This window comes from Canis lupus, chromosome 28 (genome assembly GCF_003254725.2).
Source record: "Canis lupus dingo isolate Sandy chromosome 28, ASM325472v2, whole genome shotgun sequence".
NCBI classification, from domain to species: Eukaryota; Metazoa; Chordata; class Mammalia; order Carnivora; family Canidae; genus Canis; species Canis lupus.
In genome coordinates this window covers 759,052-784,157 of record NC_064270.1, presented here as the reverse complement: position 1 = coordinate 784,157, position 25,106 = coordinate 759,052, and the positions used below count along the sequence as shown (strand labels likewise).

General features: G+C 44.4%; 1 protein-coding gene across 9 annotated transcripts in view; it reads right to left on the bottom strand.

The window, feature by feature from the left end:
• The window catches only part of WDFY4 (WDFY family member 4), a 285,745-nt gene that overhangs the window by 188,591 nt on the left and 72,048 nt on the right, over positions 1-25,106 (bottom strand). For all 9 annotated transcript variants that reach the window (XR_004810035.2, XR_004810033.2, XR_004810034.2 and 6 more), the window contains 10 exons: positions 15,432-15,646; positions 14,385-14,479; positions 13,271-13,508; positions 12,789-12,865; positions 11,510-11,731; positions 10,654-10,832; positions 4,611-4,842; positions 3,334-3,479; positions 1,991-2,102; positions 1,076-1,266 (listed from right to left, as the gene is read on the bottom strand). Coding sequence is in view for 6 of the 9 variants with exons in the window: in XM_025466322.3 (XP_025322107.1) it covers positions 1,076-1,266; positions 1,991-2,102; positions 3,334-3,479; positions 4,611-4,842; positions 10,654-10,832; positions 11,510-11,731; positions 12,789-12,865; positions 13,271-13,508; positions 14,385-14,479; positions 15,432-15,646 (1,707 nt within the window). In the remaining 3 variants the exon portion in view is untranslated. The remainder of the gene's footprint in view (positions 1-1,075; positions 1,267-1,990; positions 2,103-3,333; positions 3,480-4,610; positions 4,843-10,653; positions 10,833-11,509; positions 11,732-12,788; positions 12,866-13,270; positions 13,509-14,384; positions 14,480-15,431; positions 15,647-25,106) is intronic.

The following is a 25,106-nucleotide window of genomic DNA, read 5'->3' as shown; positions in this document are numbered from 1 at the left end:
GGAAAGAGGTCTCATCAAGTCTGTAATGTAGAATTATGACTGGTATCAATGAGATTTAAAGGAATAGCAGAAGGAACAGGCCACTGTCCAGCTGTGGCAGCAGTCTAGGAGAGAGTAGGTAGGCCTGAAGTGATACCACATAACTTTATTCTTCTCAGATCCTGAGTTGGGGGCCAAAGAGATAAGGAGACTTTCTCCTAGCCCCCACTGTACCCAGGAGGAACCACAACGTGACATTGTCTAGACTTTGACACTAGTCTTGTCTTTCATGATTTCCTTCCAGCCATGCAGGAAGGTATTAAAGGGCAGTGAAAATAAATAAATAAAATAAATAAATAAATAAATAAATAAATAAATGGCAGTGAACATGTCTCATGTGACCTCACAAATAGTAAATAGCACTGACAATCACAGTTACTCTAAGCAGACACTCTTCTGAATGCTCAGCATATATTAACTCACTTAATCATCACAGCCCTATAAAATAAGTGCTAATATTATTTTCATTTTACAGATAGGTAACTGGGGCACAGAGAGATTAAGAACTAGAGATGGCAGCCACTTACAGAGCCCTTATTCTGCACAGGCATAATGCTCAACCCTCCACTTGAATTAAATGGTCTAGTGCTCACTACAACCCCAGGACACAGGAAGCGAGATAATCCATATTATACTATTAAGGAAACTGAGGCAGAGAGGGTAGGTAATTCATCTAAGATTAAATATCAAGTTTGAAGAAGAGGCAGGATTCAAACCCAGCACCCTGGTTCCTCTGCCCAGGCTCCTAGCCATCGTGTTAGGTGCAAAGTAGGTGGATCACACATGATTCCTGAATTCAGCAAAAGGTACAAGTATATAGGTGAGCACCCCCATTCTGATCAAAGTCCCTCTCTGCTTGGCTATCACTCAGCCCTCTGCTGTGGTGACACTGGTCTCAAGACCCTTCTGCTTGGTTTCCCTTCTCCAAAAGTTGCCATGGAGGGAAAGTCCACTAAGGCCAGTGAAGCTCCTCCCTGCTCCTTGGGAATAACAGCCTCTTGGGGAATTACAGGCTCAGATGGGAGGGTGGGATTACCTGGTACCCACGGATGTGCTGCATCAGGTGATCACACATGACGTTGCTGGTCAGGACAGAGTGCAGGACTTTGATGGCCGCATACATGGTATGGTCATCTGTTGCTAAGGAAATGAGGCCCAGGAGGATAGCAGGCCCGCCAATGAAGTCCAGGCTGCTGGCTGCTGGGATGGAGTGGAACACCCTTATGCCTAGGTGAGACAAAGGGGCATTTCATCAATACATTGCAGCTTCAGGGCAATGGCTTTCCCCAGGAAACTTCAAGGACAAAAGAGCTGCCAGGGCTGTCTACTCACAGTAGAGGGGCCTGTGAGCATGGAACAGGCTAGGAGTGGGAGGAAGGGTGGGAGTTTTGAAAGTCTTAGCTCATTGAGCAATCCTACACTGAGTTCTTCCTGGGTCACCAAAAAGAGCTGAAACAGCCCAGAGGATTTCAGATCACTGCCTCTGTTGTAGCCCAGAGTGCTGGGGAACCACATGCTCTCAGAGCCTCAGGCCACTGGTTGCTCTGACAATCTCAGGCTCTTGTCTGCTCTCTAGGTCCTGCAAGATCGGACCTCGCATCAACTCTCCGCTGTGCTCTTGCCCAACTACAGGACAGCCAGCAGTCACTAGCTATTGTTTTTACCCACACAACTGCAACTATTGCCTCTGTCAAAAGGCCCCCACTGTGCCCACTAGAAAGCTCCATTGTGCATACATGCCAGCCTGATTAGTAGCTGAGTTCAGTAGCAACTGCCAGATGCAGCAAGGTGAACTGACTTCTATGCAATGTGGAAGGCCAAGTTTCCAACAGGGCTAACTCTCCAAATCTCACCCTCACTGGATAGCTGCTCAGAAGTCCAGGCTACACAAGCAATGACAGCCACACACCCATCTTCCCAAATAGCAGTAAAAGGTCAAGGCCTGACCTACCTAAATGGCCCACAGCTACAGCTCCAACAGTTCGAAGAGAACCCGAGAGGTGGCCCGCACAATTTCTTAGCAAGAACACAGGCATGGTACTGTCACGGGATGAAATGTTCATCTAGAGAAATGAGCAACAATTAGTCTGAAGAAATTTTCCTGGAATGGAGGAGGTCTTATTTGTGAGGTCTTGGAAGGCAGGCACCCCCAAGGCCTGGTCCAGCACTGGCACTCAGTAAGAGAAAGTCAGTGAATAAATAACAAAGGAATCAATGTCAGAAAGACTGAAGTCAAATTTCAGGCTTCGTGTCCTGCCTCCTGGGCTGTGGCTTAGTCATGCGGGAGCAGCTTTGGTTACACAGTTGTGCTGCAGATGTCCTGCATGTCACCATGAAGAACTAATGAGGGCAAGGCAGACCGAAGGACATATGGAGGTGAAACAGTCTGCCTCCTTCTCAGGCTAGGTCATCCAGCCTTTGCATGCCCCAGCCTCACCATTCTCACAGGGCTAAGTGGATGAGTCTGGGGTCCTCTGTGGGTAAGGCACCACTGTGGTGCTCAATAGGACCTCATCCCAGATCTCTCCTCTTCAGTAAAGGGGATGGCCCTCTGTCTGTGAGGGTGCAGAGAATGTAAATAAATCAGCTCAAATTCATCAATGTTAAGCAAAAGAGCACTCTCTACAGGAATTAGGAAAGACTTTACCTAGTGGCATCTTCATCTATAAACATGTCTGCTTGTTGTCTTGCACATTTGCTGTTTAAAATAAACATGGCAACTCCCAGAACATTTTGCAGTGTTGGGGTGGGGGGTGGTCAGTAGCATCCAGAAAAGAGAAGCTCAATAGTATTTTCAGTGTCACCAAAGTTTTTTCAAATTCCATTTGTTCCTGTTCTCCAGTGAAGAATAAAGAGCATCTTCTCTGGATATCCCTGGATGGCTCAGCGGTTAAGCATCTGCCTTTGGCCCAGGGCATGGTCCTGGAGTCCCGGGATTGAGTCCCACATTGGGATCCCTGCATGGAGCCTGCTTCTCTCTCTGCCTATGTCTCTGCCTCTCTCTCTCTCTCTCTCTGTGTGTGTGTGTGTCTCATGAATAAATAAATAAAATCTTTAAAAAAAAAAAAAGAGCATCTACTTTCTCCTCTGAGCAATTATAAATAAAGGGTTTAGTCTCAGGGGATGCTAATGGGTGGAGGGGCATATGATACTTTAACAAATGAAATGGGCAGCATTGTGTATCTGTCTACACATGCATGAACATGAATTAGTGTTCACTTAAGCATTGAAAACTGAAGCAAACTATGAGATCATGATTCCAAAAGAGGGCAACAGTGAAGGCAGAATTCCTACCTCTTTGGCAATCAGGCGGCTGTCCACCTCGCTGTAAGTGTTTCTGATGTCTGTAACACTGGTGATGGAGGAGCTGGCTACGTGAAGGCCAAAGGAAACCCTTTCCTCTGCAACCAGAGGCATCGCTTCCACATCAAGGTCCAGTCCTAAAACAATACATCTTTGATCATCTCTACTCTCTTTACAGAAAAGAAAGTACAACCTCAGTAAAATAAATATCTATGGCTATATGGCGAAGCTATCACTGAGAGACTGTCTTAAATGTTGCTATATTGTATGTTTGCATGTTGTATGTTTATGTCACATGTTTGCTCCTATCTGTGCTTTTCTGACACTTACATGAAACTGTGGATAAATCTCACAGGATTAATTCTAATATAAAATAAAGGCATTCAAGTTGTGAAACCACTACAGCCTGAAACATCTACTAAGGAGATGATATAACCTCACCCTCCAAAACCAAAATGTTAAGTGATAAGAAAGCTGACTTATAAAAAAAAAAAAAAAAAAAAGGAAGAGATAGATTGGGCTGAAAGTCCTAAGATTTTCAATGAGCTACATGCCATGGTAAACATTCCACTTGGAATGAGCACCCTGGTCCCCAGGTCAAGGAGAGGCACACATGCTACTAGAATGGCATGGCCTGAATAGCCAGTCAGCAAAATTTTGGCTCTAGACTTGACCTCATGGCATGGCTCTGGCCAGTGCCATTTGCCAGAGGAAATGGAAGCTTGAAGAAGACATGGGGCCTGAAGAAGAAACACTCTACAGTGTTCAGCCGCCCTTCACTATGCATACAGCTTCTGTACATAAATTCATTCATCATTCTTCCCAGATGGGAGCTGACCCCCTTGACTTGATGGAGCACAGAGAGCAGTACTCCCTGCTTGAACAGCCAGCAATCAATAATGGAAATGTGGATGTATTTGTCTGCCTGTTTAATAATTGAAGACAACAGTGTACTTTAGTTAAAAAGCTTCTTCATTAAAAGGAATGTAACTTATTTATCGCATTCTCTTCTCTCTTTCTTTGCTGATGGTATTACCTACCCATTTTCCTCCATTATGGGCTTTGGAATTGAAATCCAAAGGATATTGTTATTTCCTTTTCTGTGACATTTTCTGTTGGGCTGTAAATTTATAATGATCCGATTACAGAGGTCTTCCCTAATGACTGACCTATGCTGAGTTTATTCTTTGTAAATATGCTATAAATAACTGGATGTCCATTTAAAAAATAATATCAGTGAGATCATTATAAATCAAAACACTCCTTACCTTGGGCATGCACAGCTTGGAAGTTACCACAGTATCTTGGGCCAAGTTTGTTAATAACTTCCAGAGTGTCCATTGAGATGGCTTCTTCAAAGAGGTATGTAGGGCCAAGACGCCATATTAATGATGACTTTTGTTTCCAAATTCGAGGGGTGGCAATATATCCATAAACATCCACAAATGAAGATGGATCCATTGAAAGGAAAGGCCCCGGTAAGGCCTGAATATACAACATCTGTTAAAATTAAAAGGATGGGGGTGGAAGGGAAAGGGAGAGATTTAACCTCAGAATTAAACAAATATACCATGGGTATAAAATGATATACTTTATTGTCTCAAAGTAAAAGCTTATTTTAGCTATAAACATTAAAAAGCATACTCTTGAAGCTGAGAAACAATGCAAAAAAAAAACCGTTTGCAAAATGCTAGTGGGAGTAAAAAACTGACACTATGCCTTTGGAAATAAATTTGACAAGGAATATTAAGAACCACTAAAATATTTATCTTTTTTGTTCCAGTCATTCAACTAAGAACCGAAATGTCCACTATTTGCACATCCATTAAGTTTTATGTACTAAAATAATTACAAACATATCCAATTAGAAAGGGAAATAAAATTATCTATTTGCAAATGACATGTCCATGTGGAAAATTCCAAGGAATCTACAAAAAAGAAAAAATGTGTAACTCACTAATGAGTGAGTTTGGCAAGGTCAGAGGATACATGATCAACATACAAAAATCAATTGCATTCTATAGGCTAACAATGAACCTGCAGAAACCCAAATTAAAAACACAACATTTACAATTGCTCAAAAGAAAATGAAATATTTAATAAAACATATATGAAATCTATATACTAACAGTTCAAAAAAGATGATGAAAGAAATCAAAGAAAACCTATATAAGTGCAAGAGACATACCATGTTCCTGGATAGGAAAACTCAACACAGTAAAGATATCATTTCTCCCTAAAATGATCTATAGGTTTAATGCAGTTCCCATCAAAATGTCAGAAGGTTTTTGTAGATACAGATAAGCTAATTCTAAAATTTATATTTGAAGACACAAGCCCTAAATAAATAGCTTACTTCTCCTTTTTTAAAAAAGGAGAGTGATTTTGATTATCTTTTTAGAAAGAGAAGAATTAAGTGAGGCACCATCTAACCAATATTGTTACATAGCTTATTACATACCAACAATAATTAAGATATGTGGTATTGGCACATGGATCAGTAAACTAGAATATAGAATCTGGGAATAAACCCATACAAATGTGCCAAACTGATTTTTGATGAAGGCTCAAAATCAATTCAATGAAGGAAGGATAGCCTCTTCAACCAGTGTTGCTGGAACAACTGGACATCATAGGAAAGAAATGAACTTCAACTTCAACTTCACACCTCCTACCAAAGTTAACTCCTAAGAGATCACAAATTTAAATGTAAATCTAGAAAACTTTTGGAAAAAACACAGAAGAAAATCTTCAGGATCTAGAGCTAGGCAAAGAGTTCTTAGACTTGACACCAAAAGCAGGAGTCATAAGAGGAAAATTTGGTGAATTATACTTCAACAAAATAAAAACTTTTGTTCTATGAACTCCTATGAGAAAGAAGATGGAACTTAAGCTACTGACTAGAAGAAATTCTTTGGCAAATAACACATCAAAGGACTAGTATCTAGAATATATAGAAAATCCCTTAAAATGTAAGAGGAAAAACCAAACAATCCAATTAGAAGAAGGCCACAAGACATAAACAGACATCACTTAAGAGGATACACAGATGGCAAATAAGCACTTGAGAAGATTTTTAATTTCATTAGCAATTAAAGAAATGTAAATTAAAAACATTATGAGATCATTATACATCTCTCAGAATAGCTAATATGAAAAGTAGCGACCACAGTGAATGCAGAGAAACTGGATCACTCATCCATTGCTGCTGGGAAATGTAAAATGGTACAGTCACTCTGAGAAAATGATTTGGCTGTTTCTTATAAAACTAAACACACAATCACCATATGACCCAGCAATTGAACTCGTAGGCATTTATCCTAGAGAAATATGGACTGAAGTTCACACAAAAGCCTGTACACAAATGTTCATAGCAAAATAAAGAAGACAAAAAAAAAAACAAGAAAAAATATCCATATAGCTTTATTTGTAATATCCAAAAACTGGAAACAGCCCAAATGTCCTTCAGTCAGTGAATACACATCTTCAGTCAGTGAATACACAGTTACATACACATCTGTATCACAGAATACTACACAACAATAAAAAGGAATTAACCGTTTCACACTGCAATTATTTGGATGAATTTCCAGAGAATTATGCTGATTGAAAAAGCCAATCCTAAAAGATCACATACTCTACAGTTTAATATATATAATATCCTTGAAATTACAACATCATAGATTATTGGTTGCCAAGGTTAGGGACAGGAATAAGGGAGGGAGGTGTGGGTGAGTGGGAGCGGTTGTAGTTTTAGTTTTTATAAAAGGGCAATACTAAGGAGCTTTGTGGTGATGTAAACGTTCTGAATCTTGGCAGGAGTCGTGGACACAGGAACCTACACATGTGACAAAATTGTGTAGAACACATACACATACACTCAAGTACAAATAAAACTGGAAATTGAATAAATTAGCAGATTGTATCAACATCAATATTTTGGTTATGAAATTGTTCTGCAGTTTTATAAGATGCACCACTGAGGGGAAACTAGGTAAAAGGTACATGGGGTTTCTTGCTATTATTTCTTACAACTACATTTTAGCCTACAATTATTTCAATAAAAATTTGAATAAAACAAAACTAGTTAACGAGTATCACAAATTTTAAAATGATAATTTCAAAGCTTTGTGAATAAAAATATTAACTAATATTAAAAATTAAGTAATATACAATATTTTCTTCTTTTCAAGATTTTATTTATTTATTCATGAGAGTGTGTACACAGAATGAGAGAGAGTCAGAGACACAATCAGAGGGAGTGAGCAGGCTCCTCACAAGAGCCCGATGCGGGACTCAATCCACGCCCTGGGGCTGAGCCACTCAGGCTACCCAATATACAATATTTTCTATGCAGTAAATTTGTAACTATTTCTTTAAAGGGAAAAAAACTAAGACACTACAAACTATGGTAAGATAGAAGGAACACAGGCATTCTTTCTTCTTTCCAATATTTTTCAGTTATTTCAAAATGTATTTATATAATTTTTATAATAACTATAAAATCACCATATCCATAAATATGTATAGAAGTGCATATTTTTCAAATGAGAAGTCATACAATTTCAGAGGTAGTCTTTCTACAAATTAAATGAAATTTTCAAACAAGAACAAACCAAGTTTCAGTCACCAGGCATGCCTAGAGTGGGGTCCACTGTGCTCTCTCTCCTTCTCCACTCCTGACAGGCAAGGACTTCTTGCTCTCCCTCACTGAAGCTCTGCCCCACCCCTGCAGTCTGGCTTGCCTTTTCCCCCAAATTCCTACAGCATATACTCACTGCACCATCTGCACTGACTTACAAACATAAGATGTCTCAAATTCTCCCATCATTTTGCTCAATTTAGACTCTTGAAATACTCCTCACTTTTTAAATTGAACTTACCTTCTCTCTAAACTAGAGAACCATCGTTAAGCTAGGTCATCCCCAACCTAATGTCTCCTATCTTGTTTTTGCTTAGCAGATATCTGCATCTAAACACAGGCCTTCACATTTATCCCAATTAAATTTCACTTGCTGATCCTGAACCACCTTGTTGAGATCATCTTGGAAAGTCCACTCTGTCTGACTCAAGCCTTGGTCATTCCCCATGGCGTATTTGGGCATATCCCTATGGCATCACACCATTGCCATCCTTCCTGCTAATTGACTCTGGCTTAGCTGCCATGAGGTCAGTTGTTCATCCATGTACCAATTCACTCAATTACACTATCATCTAGTCCATGTTCCTCCTTGTGGCTGTAAATTCAATGCAGTTCATCAAATATTTATTGCATGCTTCCTGTGTACCATCCCTTGTGCTAGGTGCAAGCAAGGTCCCAACATCAATAGGACTTCCTTCTTAGCCTCAAAGTACATGAACTATTTCACAGAATACCCACCTATTCCATAAAACAAGACAGATTGCCAACATGTTTTGCAAAAGAAGAAAAAAAAAAAAAAAAACAAGCCCACACTGTAATCACGCCTGGACAAAAACAAAGACACTGATGCAACCACAAAAGTAACCACCCTTCCCATCCTGGCTAACGTGAGTGACTACTGCTTTTTCTCCAATGACAACTCTAACCTGCTCCATTCTTCCTACTTCCTATATAAAAATTCTGAACATACACAGGCATCAAATCCCCTCTCTTTCTGGCAGCACCCAGTTGAGAATAGACCAACCTCCACTTCCTGAATCCTCCCTCAAATCACCTAAAATAAGCCCTAATCCTATCTAAGCTCCTTCCAAGTCCTTGTAATCCCATGGAGTAGAGCATCTTGCTACAGGAAGCTTAATAAATCTAACTTTTGTTTTATACTATATGCACATTCCTGGAGGTATTTGGGTGGTGAGCATGAACACCTAGCACCTAAAACAGTACCTAACAGAGAATGTGTGCTCCAAAATATTTAATGTGGGAAGGAAGGAAGGAAGGAAGGAAGGAAGGAAGGAAGGAAGGAAGGAAGGAAAGATGGAAGGGAGGAAGGAGGGAGGGAGGGAAGAAAAGAGGGAGGGAAGAAGGAAAGAAAGGCTAGTATTGTCAATAACTTGAGAAAAGAGTTAACTTCATGTCTTGGAAGACCTATTTTTGTAATGCTCCTGCTGAATCTTTCTAGTTACCACTGCCCTTTTTTAGTAAGATGACTATACTAGAAGATAGCATTGAATTCATCTTTAGGTGTTATATTGAATTTAGGTTGTTCTAACCTAATAGTTCTCAAAATGGGGTAATTTTGCCCCATAAAGGGCATTTGGAAATGTCTGGAGACATTTTTGGCGATCACAACTGGAGAGAGAGAGAGATGCTGTGGCATCTAGGGAGGCCACAGATGCTGCTAAGTATCTATCCTACTGTACATAGAATAGCCCCCGACAACAAAGAATTATCAAGCCTAAAATGTCAAACTATGGAAATGAGAAACCCTATTAATCAAAGATTCTCCATTCTGGCTAAATATTAGAATCACCTGAGAAATTCTGAAAGTATTACCAAATTACCCTGCACACAGAGATTCTGTTATGATTGATCTTAGGAGCAGCTTGCACAAGAGAACTTTAAAAATAATTTCCAGGTGATTCTAGAATGCAGCCTAGATTGAGATGCTCTCTATGGAACCTGGGTGAAATTCTGGCTGCACTTGCTCTCTGGTGTCTTCTGGGCCCTTCTCTCTCTGGCTTCTCTGAGGATCTCTAACAGTGGATGCTGGAGCACACCTGCTATGTCCCTCATCTCCCAGCTTCCTCTCTCTCATGCCTCAGGACTTCAGGTGACTCTAAATGGCAGTAAAGAGACACCTCCTCCAGCTATGTGTTCACATTCCATTGCCTTCTCTAAGCAGGAAACCACTTTTCTCTCCTCATTCTTGCTGTAAATCTGGTAAATGCTGCTGGCATCCTTGCAAGCTCTGGTGCCTGACTCCTCAGTGTAGTGTGCAGGCAGTTGTATTAGATTCATCAGGAAGCTTCTTAGAAAAGTAGAACCTTAGACCCTGCACAGGCCTTCCTGGGGAATCCACAACTTAAAATGTGAAAAGACTTGTTCACTCTAGGACTTCATATTCTCTCACGACTATTCCTATTTCCATGTTTCACATTCTGCTCTGGTTGTGTGGCTTTCATTCCATTTTCTGAAGGATTTTCATTTTATTGCTTTTAGGGCTTTTCTCATGTTTGAGCTGAGCCAAGTATTCTGATAGCAAGGGAGAGTTTCATTAGACACCAGCCCTGCTGCCAAATGAGAGCAAAGAACAGAACAGAGACCACTCCAGGTATTGCAGCTGGAAGGCACAGCAGTGGGACAAGCGGAACTCAGGGTGACTAGCTCACCTTGGCTGAGCCGGTGATCTGTCCATCCAGATAGGTGGAAACAGTGCAATTCCTTTTCATTTCCTTGGTGACAACCACAGCCAGGTGGTGCCACTGACCACAAGCCAGCAGCTGGCCACATCGGACCCGAAGCTGGCGTCCAGCAGAAGGCTCAGGATCATCCTCGGGTTCCATGACATCTGCAAGAGAACATAGTCACCACATCTTGTATGCAGCATCACACTGCAGCAACCAAGGAGAACAGGGCCTCATGCAGAGGAGCCATGCCCTAGACCTCCTCATAAAATAACCACAACAGCAACTATCATTGCTTGAGATCTTGCTTTGTGCCAAACACTGGATTAAGAATGGTAACAAATGTCACTTCATTTCTTTTTTCACAGCCCCTGGTGAGGTAAGTGCTATAACAATCCCCATTTACCTACCCCCCTGAGGCACAAACAGGTTATGTAACTTGCCCAGGGTCATGCAGCAGGAGTCAAACACAGGAGTCAGGCTTTGGGGTCTACCCCAGGAGACTTCCTCTGCAGTGACATACATTTGCCCTGGAGGCCTAAGAAGGAGGAGGAAATAGGCAGTTGTGCTCTGTGACAATGATGTCGTGTTACCTCTGGGGCCTTTTGGGTATTTCCCTATGAAACAGTGACACTCCCAGGGCACACAGGAAGAACAGGCCATTTCTGGCCAACATAGAGGGATGAACTTAGAAAGCCAGGTGGAGCTCTAAATAACAGAGCCTGGACCAGCCACCAACTACTAAAGGATTGGGCTCCCGGGTTCTTATGCCGAGACCTGCTAACTTAGCTCCGTTTCCCCCAAGTGTGGGCAAAAACAGCTCCAGCTCCCAACACCTTACCCAGGGGCTGAAACTCTTTCTCTTCTGTAGACACAACCAAGGAGAAGTCATCCAGGCACAGGCTGACAGAGAAGCAGACAAAGGGCTGCTCGGTCCTGGCCAGGTGACGCACCAGGCTTAAGAAGCGCAGTGGGTGGCCCTCAGTGACTGTGCTGTGCCTGCCAATCAGGAACCAGCAGGAGAAGGTCAGGCCCCGGGGTGGAGGGAATGACCTGGCAGCACCTGGAGTCAGAACACAAGCATACCCTTAGACTTTCACCTGCCTTGCAATCTTGTCTAGACTCATCGTGGCTCTGATTCAGCCCATGTGTGGCCCTACTGTGTGCCAGCTCTGTGGCCTCATCTAACTCATTTCCACTTTATGTCTACCCCATGCCACAGAAGCTTGTCCCTTTACTCATGTACTCACATACACTCATATACTCACAGGAGTAAGTCGTATTCCCATACTCCCATAGATCCCTGAAGCCTCTCTCCAATTCTATCTCATCTATTATTCTATGCCACTTTGCTAAAGGAGTGGAGGAGGGGCACAACTCTGTAATTGGTCACCATTGGCTGACCTAAAGCTGCAGAGTGTGCAATGTGAGGCAGAGGACATCAGCCTAGCTCAGCTGAACCTTTCATAGGGAAACTCATGTCCTCCTGACCCATAACAGGGTTGGCAACACAAAGCAGGCCCACCATCTTCCATGAATTAGCAGAATCAGACGTGGTACCCCACGTGGAGGCTGTGAATGCAATGGCTCCTCAGCACCCACCATCCCAGTGAGACCCTGGTTCTCCTAAGCTAGGGCGCCTAGCTCAGACAGCGCTGGGTGTTTGCCCTGCCCTGCCTAGCCAGTTTTTAGCTGAGCACAGTGCTGCGCAAAGCCTGCCAGGGCCCAGGTCGATCAGATGGCCATCCACATAGAACTTATAGTCTTCTTCAGAAAGAGCCCAGGGTGGAGTGAGGTGTTGGTTTCGACATTTGTCAATCACTGACTAAATGAATCCATCCCAGACTCAGTCATCAAATCACCAACTGAGACCACAAGTGTTCACTGAGTCCCCACTGGATGCAGAGTCATGGCTGGGCCCTTGGGACACATGATAAACAGGATCCTCCTGCCCTAAAACAAGCATGACAAACTGTAAGGATGAAAGGTACACAGAAACAAGGAAGACTCCCACTTTCCTTAATGCCAAGTGGAAATCTGAAATCAAGGCTCCCTCAGCACTTATTCTGGAGACAGGGTGAAGATAGCTCAGCAAACTGAAGCTGCTGAGAATCACCTACCTGTCCCAATCCCTCCAGAGACCAGATACTCTGTGCTGCTTCCCATAACTGTAGACAGAGTTGGAATAAACAAACAGCTAGAAACAGAAAAGTATCTCAGATTATTGAACCGCACACCAACTTCTGGCCATGACATCACCCCTATCTCCCTCTTCAGGGGCCTCACTCCCTCTTACACCGAGGACAGAAAGCGGCTGATGCCCATACGGGGGCCTTAAGAGATGGAATTTATGCTGGATCCTGAAGGGGAGGGAATTCCAGAAAGCAGGCCCTCCAGGGCAAGTAGAAGGTCATAGCACTACATGGCGGAGGACACTGGCCCTGAGAAGTCAGAGGAGACAAGGTGTCCCTGACCCAGACATTTTATGCTCCTGGCTGGTGAGAGCTGGTGAGGACTACAGTTTTTTGATCAATATTATAATTCATCAGAGGCACTGGGAAATGAATAAAGTGCATTCCAAATATAAGAAAGCCTGTCGTACCCATAACCTTCCACGGACATGTCAAATTCCACGAACGATGGAGCCAGGGCCGCCCTCTGAGGCTGCAGGTTGCGTGGGGAGGTCATGGAGATGAGGCTCATCGAGGTCTGCAGGGCAGTGGCCGAGCCCTGGGACGTCCCTGAGGGCCTGATGGTCTGGGTGACTGCTGAGCATGGGCTGGCATCCAGAACAGTGCCCGTGGGACCCTCAGCAGTCCCTGCTGCTATAGCCTGGGACCCTGAGGCAACAAGCAAAAGTAGAGGGGCATCCCCATTTAAGCATATCCACAGCTCTTCTGACAACAGCCCCAGGGGGTCTGCAACAGCCCAGAAGGAAGGCTAACCTCACCACCACCGTGCGGTGGCTCCCTACTGACTCACTCACACTAAACTGCAGTGAGAACATGCTCCTCCTAGAAACTTCTTCCCCCTTCAGCCCACCATTCCCCACACCCACCCCACCCTACTTTCTAGCACACCGTCTGCTGCTGCTGTCATTGGCTTGCCCCACTGGTGGTCGCTCCATGACGTTCCCACTCATGACAGCCTACTTCTGTGAAAGTTCTGCTCCCTGCACCTGGCTGCCGGCACAGGCTGACTCTCCATCCATGCTCTTCAATTGGGCCTCCTTGCCTTTGTGTCCTTATGTGATCTCACATTCAGTACCTTCACAGCTGTCTTTTCTTTAAGCTGGTTCCTGGAGCCAGCAGCCTCCTGAGGACCATGCCTGATACTAGGGAGTCACCCAATGCTTTGGCCTCTTGATCCCCGACCCATCCCATGAGCTGTGAACTGTGCAAAAAGCCATCACTGGCATGTCTGTCCAGGGGCAACACTGGGTACTTGATACACAGTGTGTCATGAAGGAAACCCTATTGCTGTTTCTTTGATCTGCACCCAAAGGGGTCAAGTACACGCTCACCGTCCCCTATCTTATAGGAGGGTGGGGGTCATCCTTTTCTTTCTAGATCTGGGCTTTCTCTGGGACCACCAATCCTGCTTTTCCTCATTTACTCCATTGAGCAGCAGGCAGTACCACTTTTTGAGTCTATCTGCTTCCCACCTGTTGTAAAGGCTCCCTTAAACAGAATGCGTATTCTCTCTTCTTTCCTCACCTGAGCCTCCAGAGTCCCCTCTGTTCACAAAAGATAAATGGAGGATGTTCACTGCAGCCGACGGAAGTGGAGGCATCCCAAGACCGAGAAACTGTCTAGGTATCATAACACACGAGAGAAAGAAGTGAAGACCTTTCATGGGTGGAAGCATTCTCCGGTTCACTGGAATACCTTCCTAAATCCAGGTGCTCCCTAGCCCCTCCTCCATGCTTTTGTCTCTCTGCCCGGAAACCTTTCCTCAAACCATCCAGAAGCAGGGTGTCCCTGGCCTGGCACCGAGACCACAGAGCTAGCATGTTTAGGTGCCTTTGACTTAACCAGTGATTAGCTGGGAGCCTCAAATCAGACCTTGAAGAGATAAGGAATTTATACTACACTGTTCTGTGTCTGATCCATCAGCTCTGCTCTGTGCATCTCCCTCCTACTCAGCTTTCCAGGCAACAGGTGGCTCCATGAAGGGGCTGCCAACAGGAAGGCCCCCAGAAGATACACTGCCTGTGACCCTCTCCTTGCCAGGAGGCCTGGCCCTACTCACACTGGCCCAGCTCCCTGCAGGCTAGCCTCTCAGGGTGTCAAGTCCTCACAACCCCATCCCTCTCAGTAGAGCATCCTCACCTGCCCTCTTCCCTCCTCTCCTGGTCCCATGAACACCTGCACAGGCCTCAGGCCTGAGCCCCTCACTGCCCTGCAGCCCTGACCCTTTACACGCACTCTTCTGACGGTGGCTTTCCAGTAGCTCTGGTGCTGCCCACTCACCATCCTCCATGATGCTATCTGTGTTGTCTGCAGAACCCTCTGACTATTGTCCTTTCTTCTCAAGGCCATCAGCTCCATGGGAGGGCTTAAGTCTGCTTTGTGGGCCTGCCCACTGTCTATGTGGACCCAAGGATGTCCCGTGCCAGGAAGGGCCACCCCCAGCAGAAGGGAGAGGCAAGACAGGGCACAGGGAGACCTGTCCCTGTGCATGCCCTGTCCCTGTGACCTGCCCACTGTACCTGAGCCCAGCTATCAGTAGCTCAGCACCATTTAATACACAGCACACAGTACCTTAATACATCTGGTTCAATGGCTTGGGAGGCAAGCTTTTCAAAGATCCTGATAAGGCCCAAGTTCAAGGGGCTGGGGCTGGCTGTCAGGGCTCTGCGGCAGGAGGCTACAAGGGTCCTGAGCATCCCCGCCTCACACATGACCTGACGGTTCTTCTCCGATTTCACCAGGGACTGGATGTGACTGGCCATGGAGCACTGGATCTCCTGCGAAAGCTAAAAGGTAGCAAAAGCAAGCAGTGAACCCTTGAGGTCAGCATATTTTGTGGGCAACTTGGAAAGACCCCTAACCAGGCCTCAAAAAGGTTGTGGGGGTCAGGCGACTGCACCTACCTACATAGCCTGTTCTCAGTGTACCCCATCTGATTCAGGGGTTCTCAGATGTACTCTTGCCCAGTGCAGGGGAACGGGGGCCACTGGGGTCAGCTGCCAAAGAGGTACAGGCTTAAAACAGGTGCAAACTGGCCTGTGAGAAGCTACATCTGTTCTAGAGACATGGGGTCTGCCCCAGGCAATGTTTAAGTGGTTTCTGAATGAACTGCTAACATTGAAAGATCTGGAGATTTTATGTAAAAGTCCAGACATGTGGCCTCTCTCGAAAGGTAGGAAGGCTGGGCCAGACAGATGGCAGTCTGTGTCTCTGAGAGGCAGCTGGGCTGGCCCTTAGCTGCACCTCTCTTGGGCATCTCGCAGTCCTGTGTTTCAGTCCGTACCCCTGACATAAGAGGTACAGTGGCCCAGGAGGCAGGCCTGGAGGCGGTGTTCACGTAGACTGGCTGTGGCCCCACCAAACCGCACTCATCCCCCAGGCTAATGCCAGCCGCAGTTCCTGTGCGGAGGGCCTTCAGCCTCCTGCTGTCAACCCCCCACACACACTTTCCAACTGCCCTCCGTCCACCTCTCAGACAGAAACAACTGTGGTCTTATCTTGCCCTTATTAGTTTTCCAGTCAGTTCAGCATCTTTATGTCCTTGAAATCCACAGAAGAGAGCACAGAGTAAGCTCAGTTCGTATGTGAGCCAAATACATTGTTTTTGCAATCTCCTTTTCTTTGTAAAAGTATAAACCCCTGGAACTCCCAGGCCTCTCCAAATAATACAGTTTGGAGTAGAAGTCAGGGTGTTCGGGGTGGGAGTTGAAGTTCCTCTATGAAAACTCTTAGGACTGCTCATATTCTCTTTTACTGTTGTATATGATATTGTCTAAAAAAGTGAGAGGGATACCAGTTAGAACTTAATGGAATTTTCCTGCAGTGGATGCTATGAATGCAGCATCCTTCTCCATATGGGTGTACCCATCAGCGCTCCCCTTTCTCTGGAGAACTGCCCTCCCCTAAGTGGGAGCTGCCCTGTCCAGGAGCTATGTCCCCCCATCTGTCCATGCATGCACACACATGCACCCGTGTATACATATATACACATGTGCATGCATACATGTACGTGTGCACACATAGGCACGCACGCATATATACATGCCCACACAGCTATACATATACTTGTGTGCATATACACATGCATGCAAACATACACACATCCATGTACCATGTGCACACATGCACACGCATGCACACATACACACCAGACAGTAGTCAACGAGATCACATCCTTCAGTCTTTGTGGTGCAATTCATGCCTGAGAGCCCTGCCCTGTGGTCCCAGGTTAAGGTTGGACTTCAGCTGACTGCACGTCCTCACTCAGCTTCTTCCCCTGCACCATCTGCTTCCTTCACTCCCCTTCCCCTGAGTCCCAGCCTTGATGGAGCTGATGTACCTGTACCCCTGTCTTCGGCTCTACTTCCCAGGAACCCGAGCTGAGGCCTAGCATACTTTTCATGTTGCACATCTTTGCCCTTGTTTTTGGGTTCAAGGAAAGAGATCTCTGACAACGTAAACCATATCTTGGTTAGTCCACCAGTGTAAAGCCATGAGTAACCACAAAAGCACTAATTTGAATAATCTCTTTCTAATGATGACTGGCTTCTAGTCCCATCCAATTGCAGACCATCTGATGATATATACACACCCCCATGAAAGTTTTCTTGGGGTCCTTCACTGCTTCCCCTTCTTCCCTTTCCCCTTCAAAAGAGTTATTAACCACCTCTTCAATGTCAGGCTCTGGGTAAATTTCTAGGCATTTCAAGAATAACAAGACAGTGTCCCTGCTCTCAAGGGAATCACAGGCTACAGGTGAAGGGACAATCCCAGCACAGTGAGAAATGGGCATGGCAAAGGCAGAGCCTGGCTTTGACCCCAGATTCCATGGTCAGGATCACTTCACTTCCCATCTCCTCCTCACATGTGCTGTGACTTGGGAAAACACCCCAACACAGTGGTCAAGGGCATGTTTGTATCACTACGGGACAGAAATTAATAAGATGGCATTCATCCACAGGCCGCAAATACCACTTAGTACTATATGTGTTTCAAGGATTAAAAGGTAGTGGGATATATATTTACACTGTTTATCATCAGTTTTTAGATTTAAAAAAAAAAAACTGAATGAGTTACACATCTTACCTTTCGCCCTCCCTTCCTCCTTCCAGGAGCACACCTCCTAGAGCTCCTGTCTCAAATTACAGTATTTAGTGAAATTTCCATCTTTACAATATCTTCAGTAACACTTCTAACTTTCTCGTGCCTTGTGCCATACAAGGACACAGTAAGAAGAGGGCCGTCAGTGGAGAAGTGGGCCCTGACCCGACACTGAATCTGCCAGTACCATACTCTTGGACTTCTAGCCTCCAGAACTATGAGAAATAAGTTTCCATTGTTTATAACCCGGTCTATGGTATTTTGTTATAGCAGCCTGAATGGCCTGAGACAGTCCCTTCCCTGTCACTGCAGTATTGGCACAGCTAGTATAAATTGGTAAAGGCAATGTAGAGCCCAATGGGGACCAGAGACAAAAGGCAGAAATGCCAAAACTCATTTGCAACAAACAATTCCATCGCTTTTACTTTGAGGAGTTCTTCCACATGAAAATCTACCCAACCTACTTGACTCCCTTCCCCAGATCTTTCTTCTGCTGCTCTTAGCATCCCTCCCTGCATCCCAGAGCCTGCACCTCTGCCTTTCCTCTCACCTACTCCTCTCAGAACAAAAAAAGAGCCTCTGCTCACTTGCCTTGAATTTTCCCTCTTCCAGAACCTGTATTCTTTGGTAACTGCAGTCTTTTAATTTGGGGTGAAAGTTGGGGAGACAGTCTGTATGATGCAAGATGCAAAAATAACATCACAATGTATTATTAATAAGAATTAAAAACAAATGTCTAGGGCAGCCCCGGTGGCTCAGAGGTTTAGTGCCACCTTCAGTCCAGGGTGTGATCCTGGAGACCCTGGATCGAGTCCCACGTCAGGCTCCCTGCATGGAGCCTGCTGCTCTCTCTGCCTGTGTCTCTGCCTCTCTCTGTGTCTCTCATGAATAAATAAATACAATCTTAAAAAATAAAAAATAAAAAGAAATGTCTAGAATCTCCAGTTTTATTACCAGCACTTCACTTATTGCTTTGAGGACTTTTGGCTTTCTTTTTTTGTTGTTTCCTTTTTTTTTTCTCTTTTTTATCCACCAGAGAAAAGTTACTTAAAATCTAAATATGAAAAAAAAAGAAAGAAACAAAGAAAAAAAAGCAAAAGTTTTCAAAAGGGAGAAATGCTGATCTTGTCTAATGATGCCACAAGTTTACTCCAAAATTGCTCAATACCCCCATAATGGAGGAGGGAAAATTGATCGTCCTCATTATCACTGCAGCTCTGTCAATACCAATATTGCCTTGTTTTGAATAAAATGTGCTGGTTTTTTCAATGTTGGTTCCAGTAAAATGGGGTTTTAGTGAAAATATGAGCAGTAGCAGGAAACCAGTCTGGTTTCTCCCCCTACAAATGGATTGATTTTCCTAACGCATATTACTTCCAGCGCAGGCTAGGGGATGGTGGTTCAATTAGGACTCCATGGTGAGCACGTGGGGTCATCAGGCTGGCCGGCAGGCTGGACCCACAAGGCAAATTAGCACAGAGCGACTTGCGGGGCAGCCGTCAGGAATTTTTTTTTACTTTCTCCACTTAACAGTCTAACCTTCAAGTCTATCTTTGTCCAGCTGTAGATGTAGATGTTTGTTGTTCTTTAGCGCGTGTTCTCTCTCTCTCTCTCTCTCTCTCTCTCTCGCTCCCTCCCTCTCCCTCAATTTCTTTTCTAGTCCAGATTAATATAGTCCCAGAGTCCAGTGAGGGCTGGGTCCTGGTGGAGTGGGTCCCTCCAAGGAGGCATGGGCTTTGAACACATAAGTCTATGATGTGTCCTGACATAGATGTAAAAACCATCAGATGACCCTGTCTATTTCCCCCAGACACTTAGAAAGAACCAGGGAGTTTGGGATCCCTGGGTGGCGCAGCGGTTTAGCGCCTGCCTTTGGCCCAGGGCGCGATCCTGGAGACCTGGGATCGAATCCCACGTGGGGCTCCCGGTGCATGGAGCCTGCTTCTGCCTGTGTCTCTGCCTCTCTCTCTCTCTCTCTCTCTCTCTCTGTGTTACTATCATAAATAAATTAAAAAAAATAAAATTAAAAAAAAAAAAAAAAAAAGAACCAGGGAGTTCTACTGAGCTACTCAAATTTGGATTAGTTGCTTATTCCAATTTGGTTGAAATATTCTTTGATGATTTTGGAAAAGAGATGGTAGAACTCAAACGATCTCAGCTCTTCAGAAATATCACAGCTAAATAGGGCCCACAGATGGGTTTCATTTGATAAGTTGTTATGATTATCTTTGCCTACTTATCGTTTAAAGATTTTGTTTATTTATTCATGAGAGACACAGAGAGAGGCAGAGACAAAGGCAGAGGGAGAAGTGCAGGGAGCCCGAAGTGGGATTCGATCTCAGGGCCCAGGGATCATGACCAGAGCTGAAGGCAGATGCTCAACCACTAAGCCACCCAGGATTACCCTATCTTTGCTTACTTAGAATTAGTTCTTTCTATATATGGGTGTAAACTTTCTCTTTTGCCACAGTCCCCATCAGCCTGATAGACTCATTTGTGGTGTCCACATGCCTTGTAGGTATAGGAGTTTGTGATCTTGGTTTCTATGTAAGAGGTCTGAGCCCCATCAAATCAGCAGAACCCATACCTGAAGGCATGGCTTCCTTGATGCCCTTGAATAGATTTGCAACTAAGATCGAGATGCATGTGAGTGCCCGCTCCAAACCTGCTTCCTTCACAAATTACATGCATATGATGGCTAATGCTACCTGGTAATGGAAGCCTAGGACCTTGTATTTATGAAGTATTTGCCTCTTTCCAACTTTACTTCATCCTCCCTTTTGGTCCCCCCATGCTCCAGACCTAGTAACATTCTCTCCCTTTGCCAAATGTGTCACACCTTTTTTGACTGATTCCTGAAGCTGGGAATGTCCTTTCCAGCCCTATATCCCTTTGTTGAGCTCCTACCTATTATTCAAAGGACAATTCAAATGTTCTCTCATCTAAGAACTATTTTCTGATTTTCCCAAACACCACTGTCCATACTTGAATCATAAATACTACACTCTGACAGCTCTCTTGTTAGATAGATAAGTAGATAGATGATAGATAGATAAATAGATAGATAGATAGATAGATCTCTTCCCACCATCCCCTGTCCCCACTACACTGTGAACTGCTGCCTGAGACAATGACTCTTTACCCTTGTTGCCCTAGCACCTCTCTCTGCCTCAAATGCAATAGCTGCCTCCTAAGAGCAAGCACAGGGGTAGAAGGGATTCTAGAACATAGGAGGCACACCTAACTCAGAGGGCTGTGGGCACTCAGAAAAGGTGATGTATCAACTAAATGTGGGAGGATAATGAAGAGAGAACCAGGCCAACAGGGAAAAATGGTCTTTCTGGGAGTCGGCACAGCACATGCAAAGATGAATTGGTGAAAGTGAGCATAGCCTTTCAAGGAAAGGGGATCATGGGTGGTTGTCAGCCCCCCCAGTACCCAATGCCCTCCTCTGCAATGAGTCTGTAGTCAGCCCTGAGAACACCACCGGGGAAGCTAGCCTGTAAATATCCATCTAGGAAGCTGCCTGCTCAACCGGGAACCTGTAATATCTGTGGAGAGTTTCCATCACCTTGGACACACACACCTTCACTGCATGAGACAGGTGAGCAGTGGAGCTGGGTGGAGAGTTGCATGAGGCCCAACACAACTCCCCAGCGGGAACCCTTCCCACATGTGGCCAGGGCTTCCTTGAGGTCTTCCTTCCCCCAGGAAAAGGAGGTATGAACTTACCCTGAGTGTCTCTGGTGCTATAGCCAAAGTATACTGTTGATACAACTTTCGTTAAGAGATATTTTTAAAGCAGATCTTTTGTTGTTGCTAACAGATAGATATCCACAACTGTCTGGAGAAGATTCCTGGAACAAGACTATAGAGTACACAGTCTCTTGTAGAGATGAGGGATCTACTCACAAGCAAACTGTGGCTCAGGCCCTGGCATATTGTGTCTGAGCTTCCAGGTAGATATTCACCCTTCTTTCTCCTTGCAGGCAGAGGACAACAAAATCTACCCACAGCTAGGTTCTCATGCTGCTTTGACATTAACTGATGAACGAACTTGGGCTAGTTACTTATTTTCTCAAGGCCTCAGTTCTTTGCTTTAAAATGGGGATAATGGGGGATCCCTGGGTGGCGCAGCGGTTTGGCGCCTGCCTTTGGCCCAGGGCGCGATCCTGGAGACCCGGGATCGAGTCCCGCGTCGGGCTCCCGGTGCATGGAGCCTGCTTCTCCCTCTGCCTGTGTCTCTGCCTCTCTCTCTCTCTCTCTCTCTCTGTGTGTGTGTGACTGTCATGATTTTAAAAAAAAATGGGGATAATGAAAATATCAACCTCCCTGGTATGTTGTTTGTGGGAGTCCATAGGAAGTTTCTATGAAAGTGCTTTTTCTTACTGGATACAAGTTTTTTTCAGGATATTAGCCCTTCTTAGTTATGATGTTCTCTTCTCATAGCAATAAGATTCCTTCCAACTGAGTGTGTGGTTTGCATGGCCATTGTGCATCAGACAAGCTCAGTATAAGAGCAGGAGCACACACCTACCATGCTCGCGTGCCCCATGGCTAGCGATGGGAGCTACATCACTGCCCACTCACTGTTTGAAGGCTCTCTCTTCTAAGTACTTTCATGTACTGGCTCATTTAATCTTCAAACACCATGAGCTAGATGCTATTATTACCTCATTTTATAGATGAGGGAACTGAGGCCCAGAGAGATTATGGCTTGCTGAGTTCACAGTGAGTGGAGGGACAGGAATTCAAGCCAGAAGGTCAGCTGCATTTTATCACTGAGATCGCTGCCTCCCAGGACTCCAAGTGCTGAAGCTTGCAAAGCACTGGCCAGCCTGGGTTTTTAAGGTAAAGCTAATTGAAACTGGCAACTCTATGGGTTGAGCAGTGGATACCTAACCCATCCTGTCCTAGGTCAGTATCTCAAAACTTATAGGAAAAACTAAGTGTTCATGACTTTGGCTCACACTGGGATCATCTGAATTTAGTAACTGGTACACAGTATTTGCCATGCACAAGACCTAAATGGGTTTGACCATTTCTGTAATCTTGAGAGGCCAGGTGGGAGTCTCATATATGTAACTCCGCAATGCAGACTAGCTCACTACCTCCACAGCTGCCCATCTAGTCGGGCAAGTTCGTCCTTATACTGAGCCCAAATCATTGCTGCTTAACTAACTGGCCTTTGTGTGTACTCTTCTACCACCAGTCAACTAACAAGTATTTGCCCAGCTCTTATTTCCCCAATATCATTTCTCTCTAAGCTACTTACCCTGAGGTCTGTTCACTATTCTTTCCATGACTAAGGAGGATTTTTCAGATCCCTCACCATCCTGGCTTCTCACCTCTGGACAAACACAGATGTGGCATGCTAGAGGGTCATGGAACTACCACCTCCCTTTAGCTGGACACTATACTTCTATAAATATAGTAGGAAGTAGAATTACCCATAGCAGTGTCCTCACGCAACTTCAGACAATTACTGACCATGCACTAAACCCCCTAGGACTCTTTCACATATTCTATTCTGTCTTCCCCACCCTGTGTATACGTGCATTAAGACATGAGCACAGGCCTGATTATCTCTGCTGAATTTTGACCCAACAAGATTCTGGTCCATTCTTCAGACTGCCAGGAATGCTTCACATCCCCATTTTGTCAGCCAGTGGGTAACTCCTCCTTCCAGCTTTATGCCATCTGCCATTTGAGTTCATTGAGGTAATGGATCAAATCCAAAACAGGAAAAAGAGAGGACATAGTCCTTTGATTCCAAGTAGACTGTAACATGTAGCTCAACATCAATTCTGTTATTAATTTAATAATAGTAAAACACCAGTCAGAAATATACCTAAAATGTATCATCTTCCACTAATTGTTTCCAAATTTCTATACAGTATGACCTAGAGTCCTAGGAATACAGACTGCCAAAGCTAGAAGAGGAGGGGGGAGTGTGTATAATGGAGCCAGTGTCTGATGAGCAGACACTGTATGCCAAATACTGTGCTGTCCTTTTCAATTATACTCTCCACTATTTTTCCCAATGGGAAAAATATTATAAGGGGATACTGAGACTGGATGATATATCAATTTCCTAAGGTCACATAGCTAATGAGCATCAGAAACTGGTACTCAACCCAGGTCTTACTCCAAATCCCATGATTTTAACACAGTGTCATGCACTCATTATAAAGAAGGGAACTGATCTCCTAAGGGTTCTAAATTGATGATGTATAAAAGTGTTTTACTTGGTGGGCATAGTTTGGCTTCCCTTCTATTTTACTGCCCCTTATTTAAGTGAAAGTGCCTTTGGACAGGGCAAGTACTCTTCCCTATAGGACAGGCCTCGCCACTCTCTATTATTTCCACCAACACATTTCCTTTATATTCTTGGCCCCAAGACATTGAGCTTGCAACCTCTCTGATCTAGGCCAAATCTGAGTAGCTGAAACTGAGGTGTGGAGACCAGAAGTTAGCCTACATCAGCCACAGAATGATAGGAAAAGGGACTAGAAGCAAGCTCACCTGATAACTGAGCCAGAGGTCTTCCCATCCAACTTTAACTTCTACTCCATCATTCTACATCCATTGTGTTTTGTTTTTGATCATCTTAGTCATCATGTAAGATTATGTTTATTTGGTCTATTTAAGAGGTTACCCTAAAAAGTAAACTGGATTTTGACCAGGATTGAGATTTTCCCACTTAGGAACAATAGAAATGGGGGTGGGGAGGGGGTTTCAGTATGAAAGAGCCTAGGATACTTAAAATTAAACCTTTTAAAATTCAACATTTAAGTATTCCAAATATTTGGAATTTCTAATGTGTCATAATTTAACAAAATGAGACTCCTACTTAACCTATTTCCTTGTTGGGGGAAATGGCTCTTTCAAATAGCCTGCCCTTATACAATGCTACCCAGGGCTATTAATGCTGTCAATATTTTAGTTATTTGAAACCCATATGATTAGTTCAATGTGTTTGAAATGCAGGCTAATTCCAGAAAATGGCACGCTTTTCCAAATTAAGGCATGAATGAGCTGATAAACAAACATAGCCCTGAGCCTGATCTTTTCTCTGTTCCATCAGACCATGCAGAACAGTTCTGTGGTAGTACAATCTGGAACACACCCAACAGTGACTCACAG